General features: G+C 41.5%; 1 protein-coding gene and 1 pseudogene across 2 annotated transcripts in view; one reads left to right on the forward strand and one right to left on the reverse strand.

Moving 5' to 3' along the window:
* DIP2B (disco interacting protein 2 homolog B) overlaps window positions 1-17,753 on the forward strand; it is a 223,057-nt gene that overhangs the window by 100,480 nt on the left and 104,824 nt on the right. The window contains exon 2 of the mRNA XM_080809970.1: window positions 5,950-6,021. Within this exon, the coding sequence (XP_080666096.1) occupies window positions 5,950-6,021 (72 nt within the window). The remainder of the gene's footprint in view (window positions 1-5,949; window positions 6,022-17,753) is intronic.
* On the reverse strand, window positions 16,839-17,185 carry LOC308348003 (large ribosomal subunit protein P1-like; annotated as a pseudogene). The gene has a single exon. The product of its transcript is annotated as a large ribosomal subunit protein P1-like (transcript).

Consider the following 17,753-nt stretch of genomic DNA (forward strand, 5'->3'; position numbering starts at 1 on the left):
ATTTCTGATATTAGAATGAAAGGCCAGACTCCAGCCACAATGTCACCTGCTCTATAAGGCTTTCCTTTCTCCACCCAGGCGGAGCTCGCAGTGCTTCCTCTGGGTTCTAGGCTGTATCTGCCGTGCTTCTCTCCCACAGCGCTCAGTTAACCGAGTATTCGCCATGTTGTTTGCCTTCCTTTTTCTCTCTTTGCGACATAGCTGCCCACCTCCACCCCTACCCCAACCTGGCCAGTAGGGTAGGCCTCAAGAGGTTTTCACTAAGACTTCGTTGGTACTTTCTATAGCCCAGACCCCATTCCAAGTAGTTTCAGTCACCCTAAAAACTTAGCAAGACAGCTGTTATCATTACCCATTTTACAGACATGGAAACTGAGACTTATCAAGAGGAAGTGGCAAGGCTGTGCTCCAGAAGTAGTTCTTTCTAGCACCGACTCCTCAAGTGCTGACCACAGTGCCATGCCACCTTGTCTGTGTAAGTAGACTCTCAAAAGGCCGGCCAGTGTGGAGGACTCTCCTCCTCTCACTGCTGACCTCTGAGAGGCTAGGGTTGGCCAGCACGCTCACACGCACCTCTTCCCAGCCCCCTCTTCACTCTGCTTAAGGGTGATTCCAGGGCTGCCTGTGCCAAGCTGCTTTCGTTGATCCCAGGTAGGTGAGGAGGGAAATTGGGGGCATAGTTCCTTTAGGTTCCACCGCACACATGGATCTTTCTATTTGTCTGGTTTTGGCTATTCAATATATTGTGGCAGTACCTAGTAATTGGACAGTCTTAAGTCATGTGGATCGCTGTATCTCCTTACAGGCTGGGTGCCTCCATGCCACTGGGGGCTGCAGACCCCTGGAAACAGCTGCTCTTCGAAGTGCCTCTGTGGGTGGAGAAATACGTTACCCTAGTGGGAGGGGAAGGCTAATCCTTTATTTGTTTAGTTCTCAAAAAACTTGAACAACAGGTTTAACTTAGATCTGTGCCATTTTAATGCAAATTTTATACAGGTATGGTTATGGCACTCCTTTTTGTTTTATATGCCAGATGGCAAAAAAATCTGTTCTAAAGGATGCCTGTGGTGTGACTGAGTGTCTGTGAGCCCCCTTCCCCCTGTCCCTTGAGGCTGTATCTCACTCAAACAGCATTCTTCCCCTCTTCTCTTGTCCCTTCCTCACATGAAGTCAGAGTCACCCAGCACGTTGCAGACATGATTCTCAAGACTCATTGGGGGGAGTCTGGGTGGCTCCGTTGGTTGGGCGTCTGCCTTTCGCTCAGGTCATGATCCCAGGGTCCTGGGATCGAGTCCCATGTTGGGCTCCCTGTTCCTTGGGGAGTCTACTTCTCCCCCTCCTTCTGCCCCTCCCTTGCTTGTGTGTGTGCTTTCTCTGTCAAGTAAGTAAATAAATAAATAAAATCTATAAAAGTAAATAAATAAATAAAACTTTAAAAAAACAAATCTCATTGGAAGGCACTGATTAGAAATACAGGAGGTGGGTCTCTCTCTTTTTTTTTTTTTTTTTAAAGATTTTATTTATTTATTTGACAGACAGATCACAAGTAGGCAGAGAGGCAGGCAGAGGAGAAGGGAGGAAGCAGGCTCCCTGCTGAGCAGAGAGCCCGATGCGGGGCTCGATCCCAGGACGCTGGGATCATGACCTGAGCCGAAGGCAGCGGCTTTAACCCACTGAGCCACCCAGGCGCCCCGCAGGAGGTGGGTCTTAATCCAGACTTAGGGAATCAGAATCTTCACGAGAGGGGCTGGGAATTTTTTTAAAAATTTTTTTATTTATCTATTTCTTTTAGAGAGAGAGTGCAGGGGGACAGGAAGAGGGAGAGAGAGAATCCTGAAGCAGACTCCCTGATTAGCAGGGAATCTAACATGGGGCTCCATCCCGGAACCCAGAGATCATGACCTGAACCAAAACTAAGAGTCAGCCACTTAACTGACTGAGCCACCCACGCGCCCCAGGAATTTGTATTTTTACAAGTTCCTCCGGTGATTCTCAAAAATTGGGTGTTTGGAAAATGTTGCTTTAGTGTAGCGAACACTGGTTGACTATCAGTGGTGAGAATGATAAGAGTGCAGTCTGTCAGCGGGCAGTGACAGAGATGTGGAATAACAAATTCTGTTAGGTGGGCTAACTAAAGTCCTTCAGTCTAGTCTTGTCCTCTGCCTAAGGGATACCTTGATATCTGGAGCAATTCCTGCAGCTTTTAATGCCCAGTGATCTTATGGACTATATTCTCCCCTTCAGGCAGGCCAGGAGCTGTTTTTCTGGTCACCTTTGAGGTCTGGCTCTCCAGTTTCAGTAAACTTGGTTCCATAAATTTCTTTCCCTGGGCCTTTCAGCTCTTGCTAACGTAAAGCCCTCTCTTTCTCCCATTTCCTGTTTTCCACCCAAGTACACAGGTCACTGATTTGTTTTCTCACTGCCTCCACCTTACTAATTCATTCAGTCACTCATTCAACAAGGGTCTATTGTGCCAGACTGTGGGAGGGCTACAGAGATGAACGCGACACAGTCCCTGCCCTCAAGTGTGGGGTCTAGTGGGGACACAGATGTGGACACAAACACAGTACCGGTGATGTGCCAAGTGCTGTCCTGGTGTGTGCAGAGTTGAAGGGGTACCGAGAAGTAATGAAGGGGTGGCCGGTATCACAGAGGAGGTGACTTTTGAGCAGGGTCTTGTGGTCATAGAAAAGGGGGACGGCATTTTAAAGGCCCATCACCATAGTCCTCACATTCTCATTGCAGTTCATCTTCTAGGTCTCCTTAGGTGGCTTTGCTTTTTTATGGATCTAATGGAGCTGATTGTCTTGGCTGAATTGGACTCCATTGGTTGACTTTTTTCAAAACCTGAGATGGTTAGTAGTTGATTCATGTCCAGGATACCAAGTCTAACCAGTCTGTCCCATGATTAGTTACTGACAGTGAACGATTGAGACGCTAAACCCTGAAGTAAGCTTAAAAAGGCCTTTCACTTTATCAGATATGTTCTGAGCCGGCAGAAGTGGTCTTTTTGCCCTTTGGGGAGTGGGGTGTGTGTGTACAGTGGAAGTAGGGAAGCTTTTGAGTGGGAAACAGGACAGGAGAATGCTCCATTGTTTCTTTTTGCAATAAGAGACTTGATTTCCTCTTTTTAAGAGGGGTTTTAACCCTATTTTAAGAGGGGTTTCCTTGGTAGGCTACCATATCTCTGTTAGTTGTGTGTATTATTGGAGATTACCTAAACTCTTCAGTTTCCTAATTTGACAAGGTTTGATTTCCTTTTCCAAAAAAATGCACTGTGGGTTTCTCTTCTTTTACTAAAGAAGCCGAGATGAAGGGCCACTGTGATTCAGTTTGTGCAGTCTAGTAAGTAGTTGTGATTGTAGTTTTAAATATTGTTTCTTGAAATAATGGATGTTCATTGTAGAAAAATGAGAAAATACGGATAGCAAAAAGGAGAAGAAGCTAAAATGAATCTATAACCTTGTAAGCCATAGCTAGCTACTGTTAATATTTTGGTGTATAAAACTCCAGATTTTCTCTATGCATATGTGTGTGTGTGTAGAAAAGTAGTTATTCCATAAATTGAATATACTATGTAAACTGTTAAGTATCTTGCGTTTTCCCCTGTTTTATATATGTATTTATAAATCTGTGTGTGTGTATATATGCATATATATATGCATATATACACACACACACATACTGTGACCATCTTACTGTTTACAAATACATATCTATAGAACCATTCATTCTTAATTGAAAGAAATCTTTATTTTTGAGATTATGCAAATCATCTAGTCTTTTTTAAATCAAACTCTGTTAAAGTATATAAAACAAGTGAAACCCCTCATAATTCCATTTCTCAAGGGTATACATTAATTTAATGTTTATATACATTATATTCCAGACTATTTTCTATATATATGGAAACATACCTTTTTCTGTTTTTTACAAAATTAGATCTGTAATACTTACTGTTCTGCAACTTGTCTTTTACCCTTTGTATATTTTAGACATCTTCCTGTGCCAGTACATTTGGAATACCAGCCTATTATTAGGTAGACCCAGGGTTTCTTATCCTTAACACTTTTGCCATTTTGGCCTGGATAGTTCTTCATCATGTCCGGTGCATGTCCAGAGACTTAGCAGCATCCCTGGCCTCTGTCCCTGAGATGCCAGTAGTACCCCTTCTTCTCGTTGTGACAAAAATATCTCCAGACGTTGTCACGTGTCCCATTGGGAACAAAATCACTCCCAGTTGAAAGCCACTGACATAGATGGTCTATAATGTAAGTATCTAGACTCCTTCCAGTTTTTTTATTTCAAAGAATAGGTCAGGCAATATTCTTATTTGATTTTTGTGCACCATTGTGAATATTGTCATTGAATAAATTCCTAAAAATGCAACAGCTGAATCAAAATTTTGTTAGAAATTACCAAATGACTTCAAAGAGATTGTTATCTGTTTATTTTTCAGCTATATCCTCATGGTTCCAAAATCCTCTCTCTTTCCTGAGTTCTAGATCCACATATCCAGCTGTTGGATGACATGTCCTTTTGTGTGTCTCATGGGCTTTTCCTAAACTCAACTTCTTCAGCCCACTGAACTTGCATTTCTTACTGTATTTCTCTGTCACGGAATAGCACCACCGTCTGCCAGAAACCTTCTCACCCGTACCCATCTAGTCACCAGATCCTGTCCAGTGTTTCTCCCGAATGTCTCTCTTAATCCGTTCATTTCTTCCCATCCCTTCTACCACTGTCTTTAATTCAGGCTACTGCTAACTTGCCCAGATCACTGTAGTAGCTGGGGTAACAGGTAGTCTGTCTGGCCTCTACTCTTGGTCCCATTCTCCTCAGCAAGAGTGAACTAACTTGCTGAACTCCACAGTCTTAGAAGGTGCCTTCCCTACTTAAGCCCCTCAATGAGCACTGCTACCTCCCCACTGTCTACTCCATCAGTCCCCTGCTGAGGCTAACAGCAACCGACAATCACTGCCCTTGGTTTCAAGTCTCTGTGTTGTAAATTTTAGTATATAAATTGCTTTTTATGCTAGATTTTGACTTTAAAATAAAGTTTTCTCTGAATTAAAAAAAAAATTCTTTTTTTAGAAAACAATGCTCTATCATATCAACTCACAACATATATTTATCCCCCCAGCTTTGAATTACTCATTTTCCCTTGAATGCACTTTTATTCTCCTGTGTTTCCTGTTCCTTTTCACCCTGCTCTCTGCCCATTCATTTTCTACCTTTTCTTTAGTACCTAGCGTAGTTCTTGACACTTCCACCACATTTTTTTCCTCTGTTAATCAGCTCATTCTTGTTGCATTTGTTGCATGTGTACTTGTCCTTTGTGTATACTTTTTTAGAAATTTAACCTTGTAAGACATCCAGGTACATAAATAATACAAACCAGTGAACCAAGGGGAGAGAATATGGGAATTCCAGCCCTGGTTCAAGCATAGGTACTAGGATGCAGAAAGGCCTATGGGTATCCCACCCCAGTGCCTGAACCTTGACTTCTCCCCTGAACTAGATTTTTGATTTTACGTGGTTCCTATAGCAATATAGCTGAGTACCTCCTGTATCAGTTGCATTCATGTGGTCAGATTGAAACTTCGGAGAGACCATTTGTCTGCCAGGCCTTGCAGCATTCCTTTTGGTCTGTCGTAAATACCAGGGAAACGAGGGGTGCCTAGGAACTCGGGAATCTCTGACATGGTATGTGGCATATTGCTCTGCTAGACTGGTGTGGAGACAAGCCCTACAATTTTCCACAAGAAGTCAGCTCCAAGACTGTGGGAAATCACACATAGCAAAATCCTTGGCAAAGAACTATACATTTTTTTTCCTCTACTCTCTATGTGGTAATTCTATAACACTCTGTAATTAATTTTATTTTTACAGTGAACAACCACAGAGTAAGAATAATGCATAACCTATTTCTGTTTCTTGCTATTTTAGGAGACATCACGCAGAAGGGATACGAAAAGAAAAGGTCAAAACTCCTGTCTCCCTACATCCCGCAGACACAAGGTAGGCAATGAGAAGTGGTTTAAACCTTTTCAGTATTTTTACCCCAAAGAATGCTATCTTAACAGAAGATCTGTCTTTTGTTGGTTCCTGTTTTTTCCCTCCCTTCCTCGCCAGGAGGGAGAGAAAAACGGAAGGAAAGAAAGGAGGAAATGAATCTTAATTGAACATCTGCTGTGTGCTAGGCACTTTCAAAATACCTAAGTCATCAAATCATTTACACAGAGCTTGGGTGGTAGTGTGTATGTGCATAGCTGACATGATTCAATGGCAGAAAATTCCAGGTCACGGAAAAACTGCATCTTGCTTATGCCTGAGCACAAACTGGTGGAGAGGAGCAAGGGCAGCAAAGATAAGAAGGAAGGACAGATTAAGTATTGCAGGGAAGCTCAAGGATTGCAGTACCTGAGGATTTGGGGGTAAGAACCCTAATAAACTTCTCTGTTGATTCCCTTATTCCTTCTGCAAAGAGACTGGTAGGTTCTTTATATGTCAGAAAGTCCTGAGTCATGGTGTGCTTAATTCCAGAGAGCTTGCTGTAACCTTTGCCGATAGGCAAGGCTGTCTGTCTCTAAGTCATCATATTTTTTTAAAGTTACTCAGATTTGAGGATTTCCTTTGATAATCTATTTCTGCTTTAATCACTTCTACTATAAGAATTTTTTCTTTATTTCTAATTCCTCCTTTGCAGTCAAAGTCCCATTTCCTCAAGCCTCTTCTTTGTGGAGCTAATTGCTTTTATTTCTGGGTTATAAATACCTTGAGGACTTGGTATTCCCCACTGTTCTTTTTTTTTTTTTTTTTAAAGATTTTATTTATTTATTTGACACACAGAGAGAGATCAGAAGTAGAGAGGCAGGCAGAGAGAGAGGGAGAAGCAGGCTCCCCGCCAAGCAGAGAGCCTGATGTGGGGCTCGATCCCAGGACCCTGAGATCATGACCTGAGCCAAAGGCAGAGGCTTAACCCACTGAGCCACCCAGGCACCCCCCCACTGTTCTAATATTAAGCCTTGCACAGGGTATATGGTCTGTAAATACTGAATGAATAATAGAATAAGAAAATGAATAGTGGTGACATATCAATATATTTCACTGAGGTCCTCATTTTATTTCCTGCATTATTCTTGGAAATTCCTCCCTACAAAAACTAGTAGGTCAGTGCAGTGACAGCCAATTTAAAATATCTTAATGAACAGATAGATGTCAAAAGGACTTGAGAAAGAAGAGGTAGAAATTGGGCCAGTGACAGCTAATGAAAAGCCAGCATTTGCTGAGCAAGGCATGACAGAGAAGAGGAGTACTCTGGCTGCTTAAATGTGGATCTGGCTCATGCCTCTGTAGGGTCAGAGATTTACTTTAGTGACTTTGTGCAAAAGCAGTTGGATCCTGAGACAATAACTCAATAAGAAATAGGACCAAGAAATAGGACTCAGTGTAAAAAAGGACTATGGTTTGTTAATCTTTAGTCAGGCTACATAGATGCCAAATCATGTTCAAAAATCAGTTTATCGGGACACCCAGGTGGCTTAGTCGGGTTAAGTGTCTTCTGCCTTCGGCTCAGGTCACAGTCCCTGGATCCTGGGATCGAGCCCCACATCGGGCTCCCTGCTCAACAGGTAGTCTGTTTTTCCCTCTTCCTCTGCACCTCCTCCATTTTCATGCTCTCTCTTTCTCAAATAAATAAAATCTTAAAAAAAAAAAAAAGGGTTCAACAAAATCAAAAGCTTATTCTTCCTCTCATCTCATGCTCTCTGTCTCTCTCAAATAAATAAAATCTTTTTTTCTTTAAAAAAGATTTTATTTATTTATTTATTTATTTTATTTTTTTCTTTAAAAAAGATTTTATTTATTTGAGAGAGACAGAGAGCATGAGATGAGAGGAAGGACAGAGACAGAGGGAGAAGCAGACTCTCTCCTGCCTCAGAGAGCCTGATGCAGGGCTCCATCCCAGAAGCCTGAGATCATGACCTTAGCCAACGCCAGATGCTTAACTGACTGAACCTCCCAGGCACCCAAATAAATAAAATCTTAAAACAAAACAAAACAAAAACAGTTTATCAGTTAACTATGAGAAACCATTGAGACATACTCAAGTCTATGTGATCAGCCCATTCTTGCCCCATGGATAGGCCTACAGGGGGAGCCAAATCACAAATGGAAATTCGTTCACTGAGTACAAATCAGATGTTTAACTGCGGTAGGCCAAGAGAAGGGATCATAGCCTTCTCACAGTAGGAAGGGTCTTGCAGATGACCTCATGGGGAAAATAGGAGCCATTTAAGAGTAGCTCCTTTACCTTCCTGATACCAAACTTGAGACTTGCCACATCCGTGCCCATCATGTTTGCGTCCTTCCTTCTGGTTAAAAAGGTAATCTGTTTCCCTTACCCAAGGCCAGTCATTCCACCTGTGCTTTGGATCCTGTTCCCTCTTCCCTTTTCAGAAACTTTATATTATCATCCAAAGGCAGGACAGTGGAAGTAGGCCAGCCCTGGTAGAGGCAGTAAGGGGTGCAGTATCTGTAATAATTAAAAAAGCAGTAATAGGAGGCACCTGAGTGGCTCAGTCAATTAAACGTCTGCCTTAGGCTCAGGTCATGATCCCAGAGTTCTGGGATGGAGCCCCGCATCAGGCTCCCTGCTCATCCCTCTCCCTCCACCGCTCCCCCTGCTTGTGCACGCAGTCTCTCTCCCTGTCAAATAAATAAATAAAATCTTGAAAAAAAAACAAAAAGCAATAATAAAGCCAACAAAACTTGGCTTGCTTTTATTATCCTAGCTAGCAATTCCAAAGACTGTAAATAAGACGCTCCCCCTGCTGATGCAGACAGCTGCCCTGTCCCTTAAATGTGCCATTGCTGTTGCTGTCAGTTCCCGTCTCTCTTGTGCGCTCATTCTGTCCCTCTCACCCAGATTCTTCCCTCAGCAGTCCATCATGCTTGTTAACTGTTCTGTTAAAAAAAATCCTCCCTTGTCAGCCTCTTCCATCTTAACTCTGTCTGCTTCCCCTTTATGATCAAACTGCTCTAAGCCATCTCTATTTTGTCAGCTCCTGCTCACTTCTCAGCCAGTTCCAGTCCCTTCAAGAACTGTTTTAAGTGACATCACAGAAGTTGCCACTCTAACCTCTTGAAACACTTCTTTTTGAAACTCTCTCTTCGTTTTCTTACTCTCCTCCTTCTGTTGCCTCCGTCATCCTTGCAGGCTCGTTCTCCTCTGTTAAGTGTCGGAGTTCTCAAGGCAAGGCCCCAGGCCCTCTTGATGTCTCACTCTATAGCAGTAACTCACACATGGCAGCCTGCATCACAGTCACTGGAGGGCTTGTCGGTATACAAATTGAAGGACCTCATTCTCAGGGTTTCCGATTCAAGAAGTCCAGGGAGGGGACTGGGAATTTGTGTTTCTGTTAAACCTCCAGGTGAAGTTGAGGTTGCTGATCCAGACACCACACTTTGAGAACCAGTGCTGTATTGCCCTACAGCATTTCAGCCATACCTGAGGCTTTAATTATCGTTTAGAAACAGCTAACTCCAAAATAATGTATCTTCACCTCAAATCTGTCCTAATAAGCTCCTGACTCGTAGATCCAACTGCTCACTTAAGATTTCCATTTACAGGGACGCCTGGGTGGCTCAGTTGGTTAAGCAGCTGCCTTCGGCCCGGGTCGTGATCCCGGCGTCCTGGGATCGAGTCCCACATGGGGCTCCTTGCTCGGCAGGGAGCCTGCTTCTCCCTCTGCCTCCGTCTGCCAGTGCTCACTTTCTCTCTCTCTCTCTGACAAATAAATAAATAAAATCTTTAAAAAAAAAAAAAGGTTTCCATTTACATAACTTAAAGGAGCCTCCTTTTCACATATCTATTAAATCAGTGACTTCCATACACCGTCCCTACCACCACTGCCAACATGCACACATGCAAAACAAAAAATGAAAACAAAATCCAGCTATAGTGAAATCAGCCTGCTCTTGTGTTTTTCTTCTAGTTACCTCCTTCTGAGTAAATTGAACCCACACCTGAAAACCCAACAAATTAGAGTCTTAAAAATCATCCGCAGGGGGGAAAAAAAAAATCATCCGCAGCATGTCCTTCATTCCCCATCTCTTGTTTTTCACCAAGTTCTATCAGTTTTCTGTTTCTTCATTTTTGGCAAGTTTAATTTTTTTCTAGGAAATCATCTATTTTGTATACATTTTCAAATTTACTAAGTTACTCGCAATGTTCCCTTTCTTTTTAAAGCCTCTGCTTGTTTACATTGTCTACTTGTAACTCTTTTTTTCTCTTAATGACCTTCTCAGAAGTTTGTCTTATCAAAGAATAAGCTTTTGATTTTGTTGAACCCTTTTTTTTTTTTTTTTAAGATTCATTTATTTGAGAGAGAGAGAGCATAGGAGGGTGGGGCAGGGAGAGGGAGAGAGTCTCAGGCAGACTGTGCTCAGCATGGAGCTGGATATGGGGCTTGAACAGGGGCTTGTTTTATGATCCTGAGCTGATTGTGAACTGAAACCAGAGTCCAGTGCCCAACCATCTGCACCAGCCAGGCACCCCATTTGTTGAACCTTTTTTTTTTTTTTTTAAGATTTTATTTATTTATTTGACAGAGAGAGATATCACAAGTAGGCAGAGAGGCAGGCGGCCGGGGGTGGGGTGGGGGGGGGGTGGGAGGCAGGCTCTCTGCTCAGCAGGGAGCTCAATCCCAGGACCCTGAGATCATGACCCAAGCGGAAGGCAGAGGCTCAACCCACCAAGCCACCCAGGCGCCCCTGAACCTTTTTAAGCATGTCTTTATTTTCTGGTTTATTATTTTCAGCTTCTATGTGTATTTCCTTCCTTAAACTCTTTGTTTAGTCTTTTGTATTCTTTCTAAATTTCCTGAGTTGGATGCTTAGATTTTCTTCTGCCTTCTTTCTTGAGATCAGTGTTCCTTAATTTCACTGTGGTCAGAAAACATGTCTGACAAAATCAAGTCTTTGTTATTTGTTAAGATGTGCCTGGGATTTGGTAAATTTCTGTAACTCATCTATTTGTGTTTTATTTCTTGAATGGATGATTTTGGCCCATTAATTCAAAGTAGTTAATTGTGTTTTTCCGATCTCTTCTATTCTTGGTAACATCTTGACTATTTGATCTATTATTTCTAATAGAAATATATTTTAAAAATCTGTACCGTGACCAAGTGTTTATCAGTTTTCCTTGTAGTTCTGTCAAGTTTTGTTTTATATGTTTCAAAGTAATATTACTAGGAACAAGACAAGGATGCCCACTCCCACCACTTTTATTCATCGTAATACTGGAAGTCCTAGCCACAGCAGTTAGACAGCATAAAGAAATAAAAGGAGGGGCGCCTGGGTGGCTCATTTGATTGGGCGTCTGCCTTCGGTTCGGGTCATGATCCTGGGGTTCTGGGGTCGGGCCCCACGTTGGGCTCCCTGCTCGACCTGGAGCCTGCTTCTCCCTCTCCCTCTGCCTGCCGCTCTGTCTACTTGTACACTGTCTATCTCTCTGTCAAATATAGAAATAAAATCTTCAAAAAAAAAAGAAAGAAAGAAAGAAAAGAAATAAAAGGAATCCAAATTGGTAAGGAAGAAGTAAAACTCACTGCTCACAGATGACATAATACTATATATAGAAAACCCTCAACACTCCACCAAAAAACTACTAGAACTGATAAATGAGTAGGATACAAAATCAGTGTATATAAATCTGTTGCATTTCTATACACTAATAATGGAGCAGCAGAAAGTGAAATTAGGATTCCCATTTATAAGTGCACTAAAACCAATAAAATATCTAGGAATAAACTTAACCAAAGAGGTAAAAGTACTCTGAAAACTATAAAACTTATGAAAGAAATTCAAGATGATACAAAGAAATGGAAAGATACTCCATGCTTATGGGCCAGAAGAACAAATTTTGTTAAAACAATCTACAGATTCAGGGATGCCTGGGTGGCTCAGTTGGTTAAGCGGCTGCCTTCGGCTCAGATCATGATCCCAGGGTCTTGGGATCGAGTCCCACATCGGGCTCCTTGCTCAGCGGGGAGCCTGCTTCTCCCTCTGCCTCTGCCTGCCTCTCTGTCTGCCTGTGCTCACTCTCTCTGACAAATGAATAAATAAAATCTTTAAAAAAAAAAACAAAAACAATCTACAGATTCAATGCAATCCCTATTAAAAATACCAACAGCATTTTTTACAGCACTAGAAAACAGTCCCAAAATTTGTTTGGAACCACAGAAGACCTTGATTAGCCAAAGCAATCTCAAAAAAGAGAAACTGTGGAAGTATCACAGTTCAGATTTCAAGTTATATTACAAAGTGGTAGTAATTAAGACTGTATGGTACTGGCATAAAAATAGACACATAGATCAAAGGAATGGAATAGAAAACCCAGAAATAAACCCTCAATTATATGGTCAATTAATCTTCAACACATGAGAACTGAAAATATGATTTGAAAAGATCTTCTTTAGAAAAAGTCTCTTCGGGGCGCCTGGGTGGCTCAGCGGGTTGAAGCCTCTGCCTTCAGGTCAGGTCATGATCCCAGGGTCCTGGGATCGAGCCCCGTGTCGGGGTCCCTGCTCAGTGGGGAGCCTGCTTCCTCCTTGCTCTCTGCCTGCCTCTCTGCCTACTTGTGATCTCTGTCTGTCAAATAAATAAAATAAAAAATCTTAAAAAAAAAAAAAAACTACAGTGAGCTATAACCTCACACCTGTCAGAATGGCTAAAATCAAAACCACAGGAAACAACAGGCATTGGTGAGGATGTGGAGAAAAAGGAACCCTCTTACACTGTCGGTGGGAATGCAGACTGTGGCAGCCATGGTGAAAGACAGTATGAGGGTTCCGCAAAAATTAAAAGGGGAACTACCCTAGGATCCAGGAATTGCACTCCTGGGTATTTACCCAAAATATACAAAAACACTAATTCAAAAGGATACATGCACCCCTATGTTTATTGCAGCATTATTTATAATAGTCAAACTATGGAAGCAGCCCAAGTGTCCAGCGATAGATGAATGGATAAAGAAGAGGTGGTATATATACACAAAGGAGTATTATTCAATCATAAAAAGAATGAAAACTTGCCATTTGCAACAACATGGATGGAGCTAGAGAGTATACTGTTAAGTGAAATAAGTCAGAGAAAGACCAATACCATATGATCTTACTTGTGTGGAATTTAAGAAAGAAAACAAATGAGCAGAGGAAAAAAAAAGACACACACAAAGCAAGAAACAGGCTTTTAACTATAAAGAACAAACTGATGGTTACCAGAGGGGTGGTGGATGGGGGATTGGGAGAAACAAGGGATATGGATTAAAAAGACCACACTTATTGTGAGGAAAAAAGTAAGATAAAATGATAAAATACAGTAAAATATAAATAAATAAGTTTAAAAAGTAAAAAAACAAAATGATGTTAGGGGCACCTGGGTAGCTCAGGTAGTTAAGTGTCTGGTCATGGTCTCAGGGTCCTGGGATCCAGCTCTGAGTCAGGCTTAGTGTTCAGTGGGGAGCCTGCTTCTCCTTCTCCCTCTGCCTCTCCCCCTGGCTTGTGTTCTCCCGTGCTCTCTCTCTCTTTCTCAAATGAGTAAATAAAATCTTTAAAAAAGTGATGTTACTAGATATACACGAAGTAAGAATTACTATGTCTTTCTTTGTAAATTGTTCCTTTTATCATGAATAACTGTCTTTGTCCCTGTGGTGTTTTTTTATCCTAAGGCTTTTTAAGTAATCTAAACTGTCTAGAGTTATTAGACATCTTAATTCTCCTCCCAAACAATACAAGTACTTTAAAAATGCTTCAACATCGACTACTACTATTCTCCATCTTATATTTTAGTACGACCTTGTTTACATACCCCCTCCATTATCAATTACTGTTATGTAGCCAACGGCACTCAATATCTGTTCTCTGCTCCCTATTTCTTCATACATCTCATTCCTTCCTCTCAGTTTAATTTCCTTCTTCCTAAAGTCCATCCTATAGTAGTTATATTTGTGAGTGAGGGTTTTCAGTGGGGTATTCTCTCCATTTGTGTCTATCACTTTGCCTACCTCTGATCTTGAATCTGTGTCTTTCCCAAAATGGGGTTGGTTGTAGGGCTGGATAATCTATACGGTATAGGTTCTGTAGCAGAAGAAGAGATTACCTCTTGGAATATTTACCCCGTATATCTCTATAGATTTTGAAGAAAGTATTTAGTTTGAGTTTTTTTAAAAGGCATTGGAATGTAGGTTTTAAACTTAACTAAATTATATTAATGTCTGATACAGACTTAAGTGAAGTAAAAGTCATTTTAATGCTTTCGTCAAGAATTTTCTAAATCTTCCTTTTGGAAGGATAACTTCTGAGTTCTTTCTTTTATTAGATTTCATCCATTTAATGGTGAGAAGCTTCACTATGAAGGCAGCTAATTGAATGTAGTGTTTAAAAGTGACATTCTTCACTAATCTCTTTTGAAATAAAAAATTAATTCTGCTTGCAGCATCGTATTAGAACAATTCTGTGCACATGCTTGTCTAAAAATTCAGTGAATGATTTTTTTTTTAAGGATTTTTATTTGTTTAAGTAGTCTTTACAGCCATTGTGGAACCTCGAACTCATGACCCTGAGTTCAAGAGTCACACGCTCTACTGACGGAGCCAGCGAGGTGCCCCTAGTGAATGATTTTCTGTATGGAATTTATTTGGGGTTGAAATTATCTTGGATTGCATATTTATGTATATATTTCATTTCTTTCCTCAAATGTTAAATGAGACTTAAAAAATTGAACAGTATAGCAGGACAATGGAGAAATGTGCAAGAGAGCACAAGGTTGAAGACAATACTTAGAAATTAAGTAGCAGAAATTGAGTAAAGACAGTATTGGTTAATAATAAACATAACTTAATCGGTTGTGTAACAAGGGTTAGGTTCTGAAGTCACTATATGACAAAAATCTGACGTGTCAAATTACTCAAATCTCCCAACATTGGAATTGATTGTTGTTTCTTTAGTTAAATACAAACCAGATTTTGTAAATGAAGAACCATGATGTGTGAAAAATGTGTATCTTGATAAAGGTTAAAATCATCCTCAGGGACTCAAGAAGCTCGCACACTGAGAGTCTTGGGAGAAATGAAGCTTTGGCACGTTCACATCTCCTACTCATTCTGAGCCACGGCCTCTTTGAAAGGAATGGCCCGTAGTACATCTTTCAGTGTGGAAACTACTGGGGCCTGGATGTAGAGCTTCTCACACACCTCAGTTGGCAAGATGTTCAGGGGGAAGGGGCCAGAAATTAACTCTCTTTTGGCATGGTCCAAAGAATTGAAATTTCAGACCACATGTGTTTTGACGCCTCTGTAAATTAGTCATTCTTGCCAACTCTTAGAGTTGTAGAAGAACCAAAGGCTTTATGTAGGGAGGCAATTTCTCCCTGCTGATCCCAGGTCTAATCTTTAAGTTAAGATACTTTGGATACAAGTAATAGCTAGTTTTAATAGGACGAAGTTTATTCTAATGCTTCAGGGGTTACTGACCGAACCTCCGGACGGTACATATTTACTAAGTGCTTCCAGGGTCCCAGGTATTATCGAGACAGCAGGAGACAAGACTAGACAAGGCTGATGAGTCTGCCTGGGACCTACACCCTCCCACTCCCCTACCCCCTGTTTGCTCCCTCACTCTACTAGGGGTTTGCTCAACTAGGACTTCCACAAAGAAGCATTCCTTGATCAGCCTTATCAAAACCAGTCCCCACTCCCATTATCTGAGCTGCATTTTTAAAAAGTTCTCTCTTGACTGTCCCATTGATTATAGTTTATTCATGTGTCTCACTCTCCTACTAGACTCCTAAGGTCTCTGAAATCAGGAAAATTCTTTTTCCACTATTATTTTTATTCTTCATGTCCCCAGTTTCTGGCTTTAGGGCCTGACATACAGTAGATGTTCTAGAAATGTTTGTGGAACTGAACAGAAAGGACATTTAGAATTTCCAGTATCTTTTTCAGTAAACATCTGTGAAGACGAAAGTGTTGGATAATGAAAGGAACAGATTACTGTACAGATTGGAGAGTGATGATCCTGGCAGCTTGTCTCCGCCCTCAGTATATCTTTAATTTAGACGTGCTACAACTCCAAGAGACTGTGTAGAGTATTTTGGTTCTCATTTGCGATTTGGCATTTCTCTTTAGTTAATTTTTATTTTTAAATGAAATTAACGAACCTATTTTAAATAGTCAAATGGGACTACAGGGTTTGTAACAACAACAGAAACGGGCAGTGTTTTCTTCCCTAGAGATGGATTCTTTCAGCTCCTTTAACTGTTTCTTCTGGCATTTAAACTCTGTGTTTCTAGGTAACATTTTTACCACTATTCTGGACTTTTTTTTTTTTTTTTCAATTTGAGGCATTATTTCTTTCCTACTAGAAAAGATTAGAGTCTTTCTTACACATATTCCTTCCTCAACCACATAGACACCACACACTCCCTTTTCCCCTTTCCCCGTTCTTTCACGTCTCCCATCTCATACTCATTCTGGGCTGTATGCTTAGTATGTTACTTTCGTTGTTAAATTAGCATTCAGTGCTTACATTTTTTTTTTAAAGATTTTATGCATTTATTTGAGAGAGAAAGAGAGCATGCATACAAGTGGGGGGAGGGGCAGAGGGCGAGGGAGAAGCAGACTCCCCACTGAGCAGGGAGCCCATTGAGCGGGCCCCATCCCGGGATCCTGAGCCAAAGGCAGATGCTTAAGTGACTGAGCCACCCAGGTGCCCCTTACAGTTTTTGTTTTTTTTTTTAAGAGTTCAGCTTTTTATCGAACAGGATACAGAAGAGGTTCAGTTAGAAAGACCAAAGTCCATGTCATCATCAGACTCCTCTGATTCTTTCTTTGCTTCCACTTTCTTCTCCTCAGCTGGGGCAGCCCTGGTGGAGGGAACAGGACCTCCTGCAGGCAGAGCACCGGCTGCTGACGCAGGTCCACCAGCCCCTGCTTTACAGACATTACAGAAGAGGCCCTGATGTTGACATTGGCCAGGGCCTTTCAAACAGGCCCAGCCCAAAAGGTTCAACATTTACATCTGCTGCTTTAATGAGGGCACTGATCTTACCCTCCATGACCATCACTTCTTAGGGTGTGGGATGGGGGCAAGTAGATGCAGGCGAGCTCCAAGACCAAAGCCATGGTGTGGGTGAATGCTGAGGGGGCACTGCTGGGCCTGCTGCAAGTCACCCAGTGAAGCTTCATCAGGACTGAACACCTTAGTAGCAGCTGAGGAAACTCAATACTTGCATTATTATGATTATGTAAATATTGTTCACAGCTAAGCTGTTTGCTTTACTAGGATTACTTTTTTTCAGAGTTATCCATCAGTTTATTATTCTTTTTGTAGAAACAGCTCTTGGTGCTGTCTCTCCTGCATATCTGAGCTGTTTGTTTTCTTGTTCTGCTACAGGCCTTCATCATCATTCTGGTGGCATTTGGGGAAGGAGTAGGGATAGATAGAAATGTTCATTCTGCCATGTTTAATCAGAATTCTTTATCCTCACATTTTTATGTAAGTGTTACTCAGAATTTGTACAAAGGTAATTTCTGTCAAACTGAAAGATCTCAAAGACCTTAGTACCTCATTTTCGCTATTCATGAGCAAGCTGAGCGTAGAGTCTCCGAAACACTTGATTCATGTGTTCAGACTGGGAGGCTTCCCTCCTTCAGGTGGGTCTGAGAAGAGACCTACCGAGTTATGTTTGGC

Source organism: Martes martes, assembly GCF_963455335.1.
Source record: "Martes martes genome assembly, chromosome: 8".
Taxonomy (NCBI): Eukaryota; Metazoa; Chordata; class Mammalia; order Carnivora; family Mustelidae; genus Martes; species Martes martes.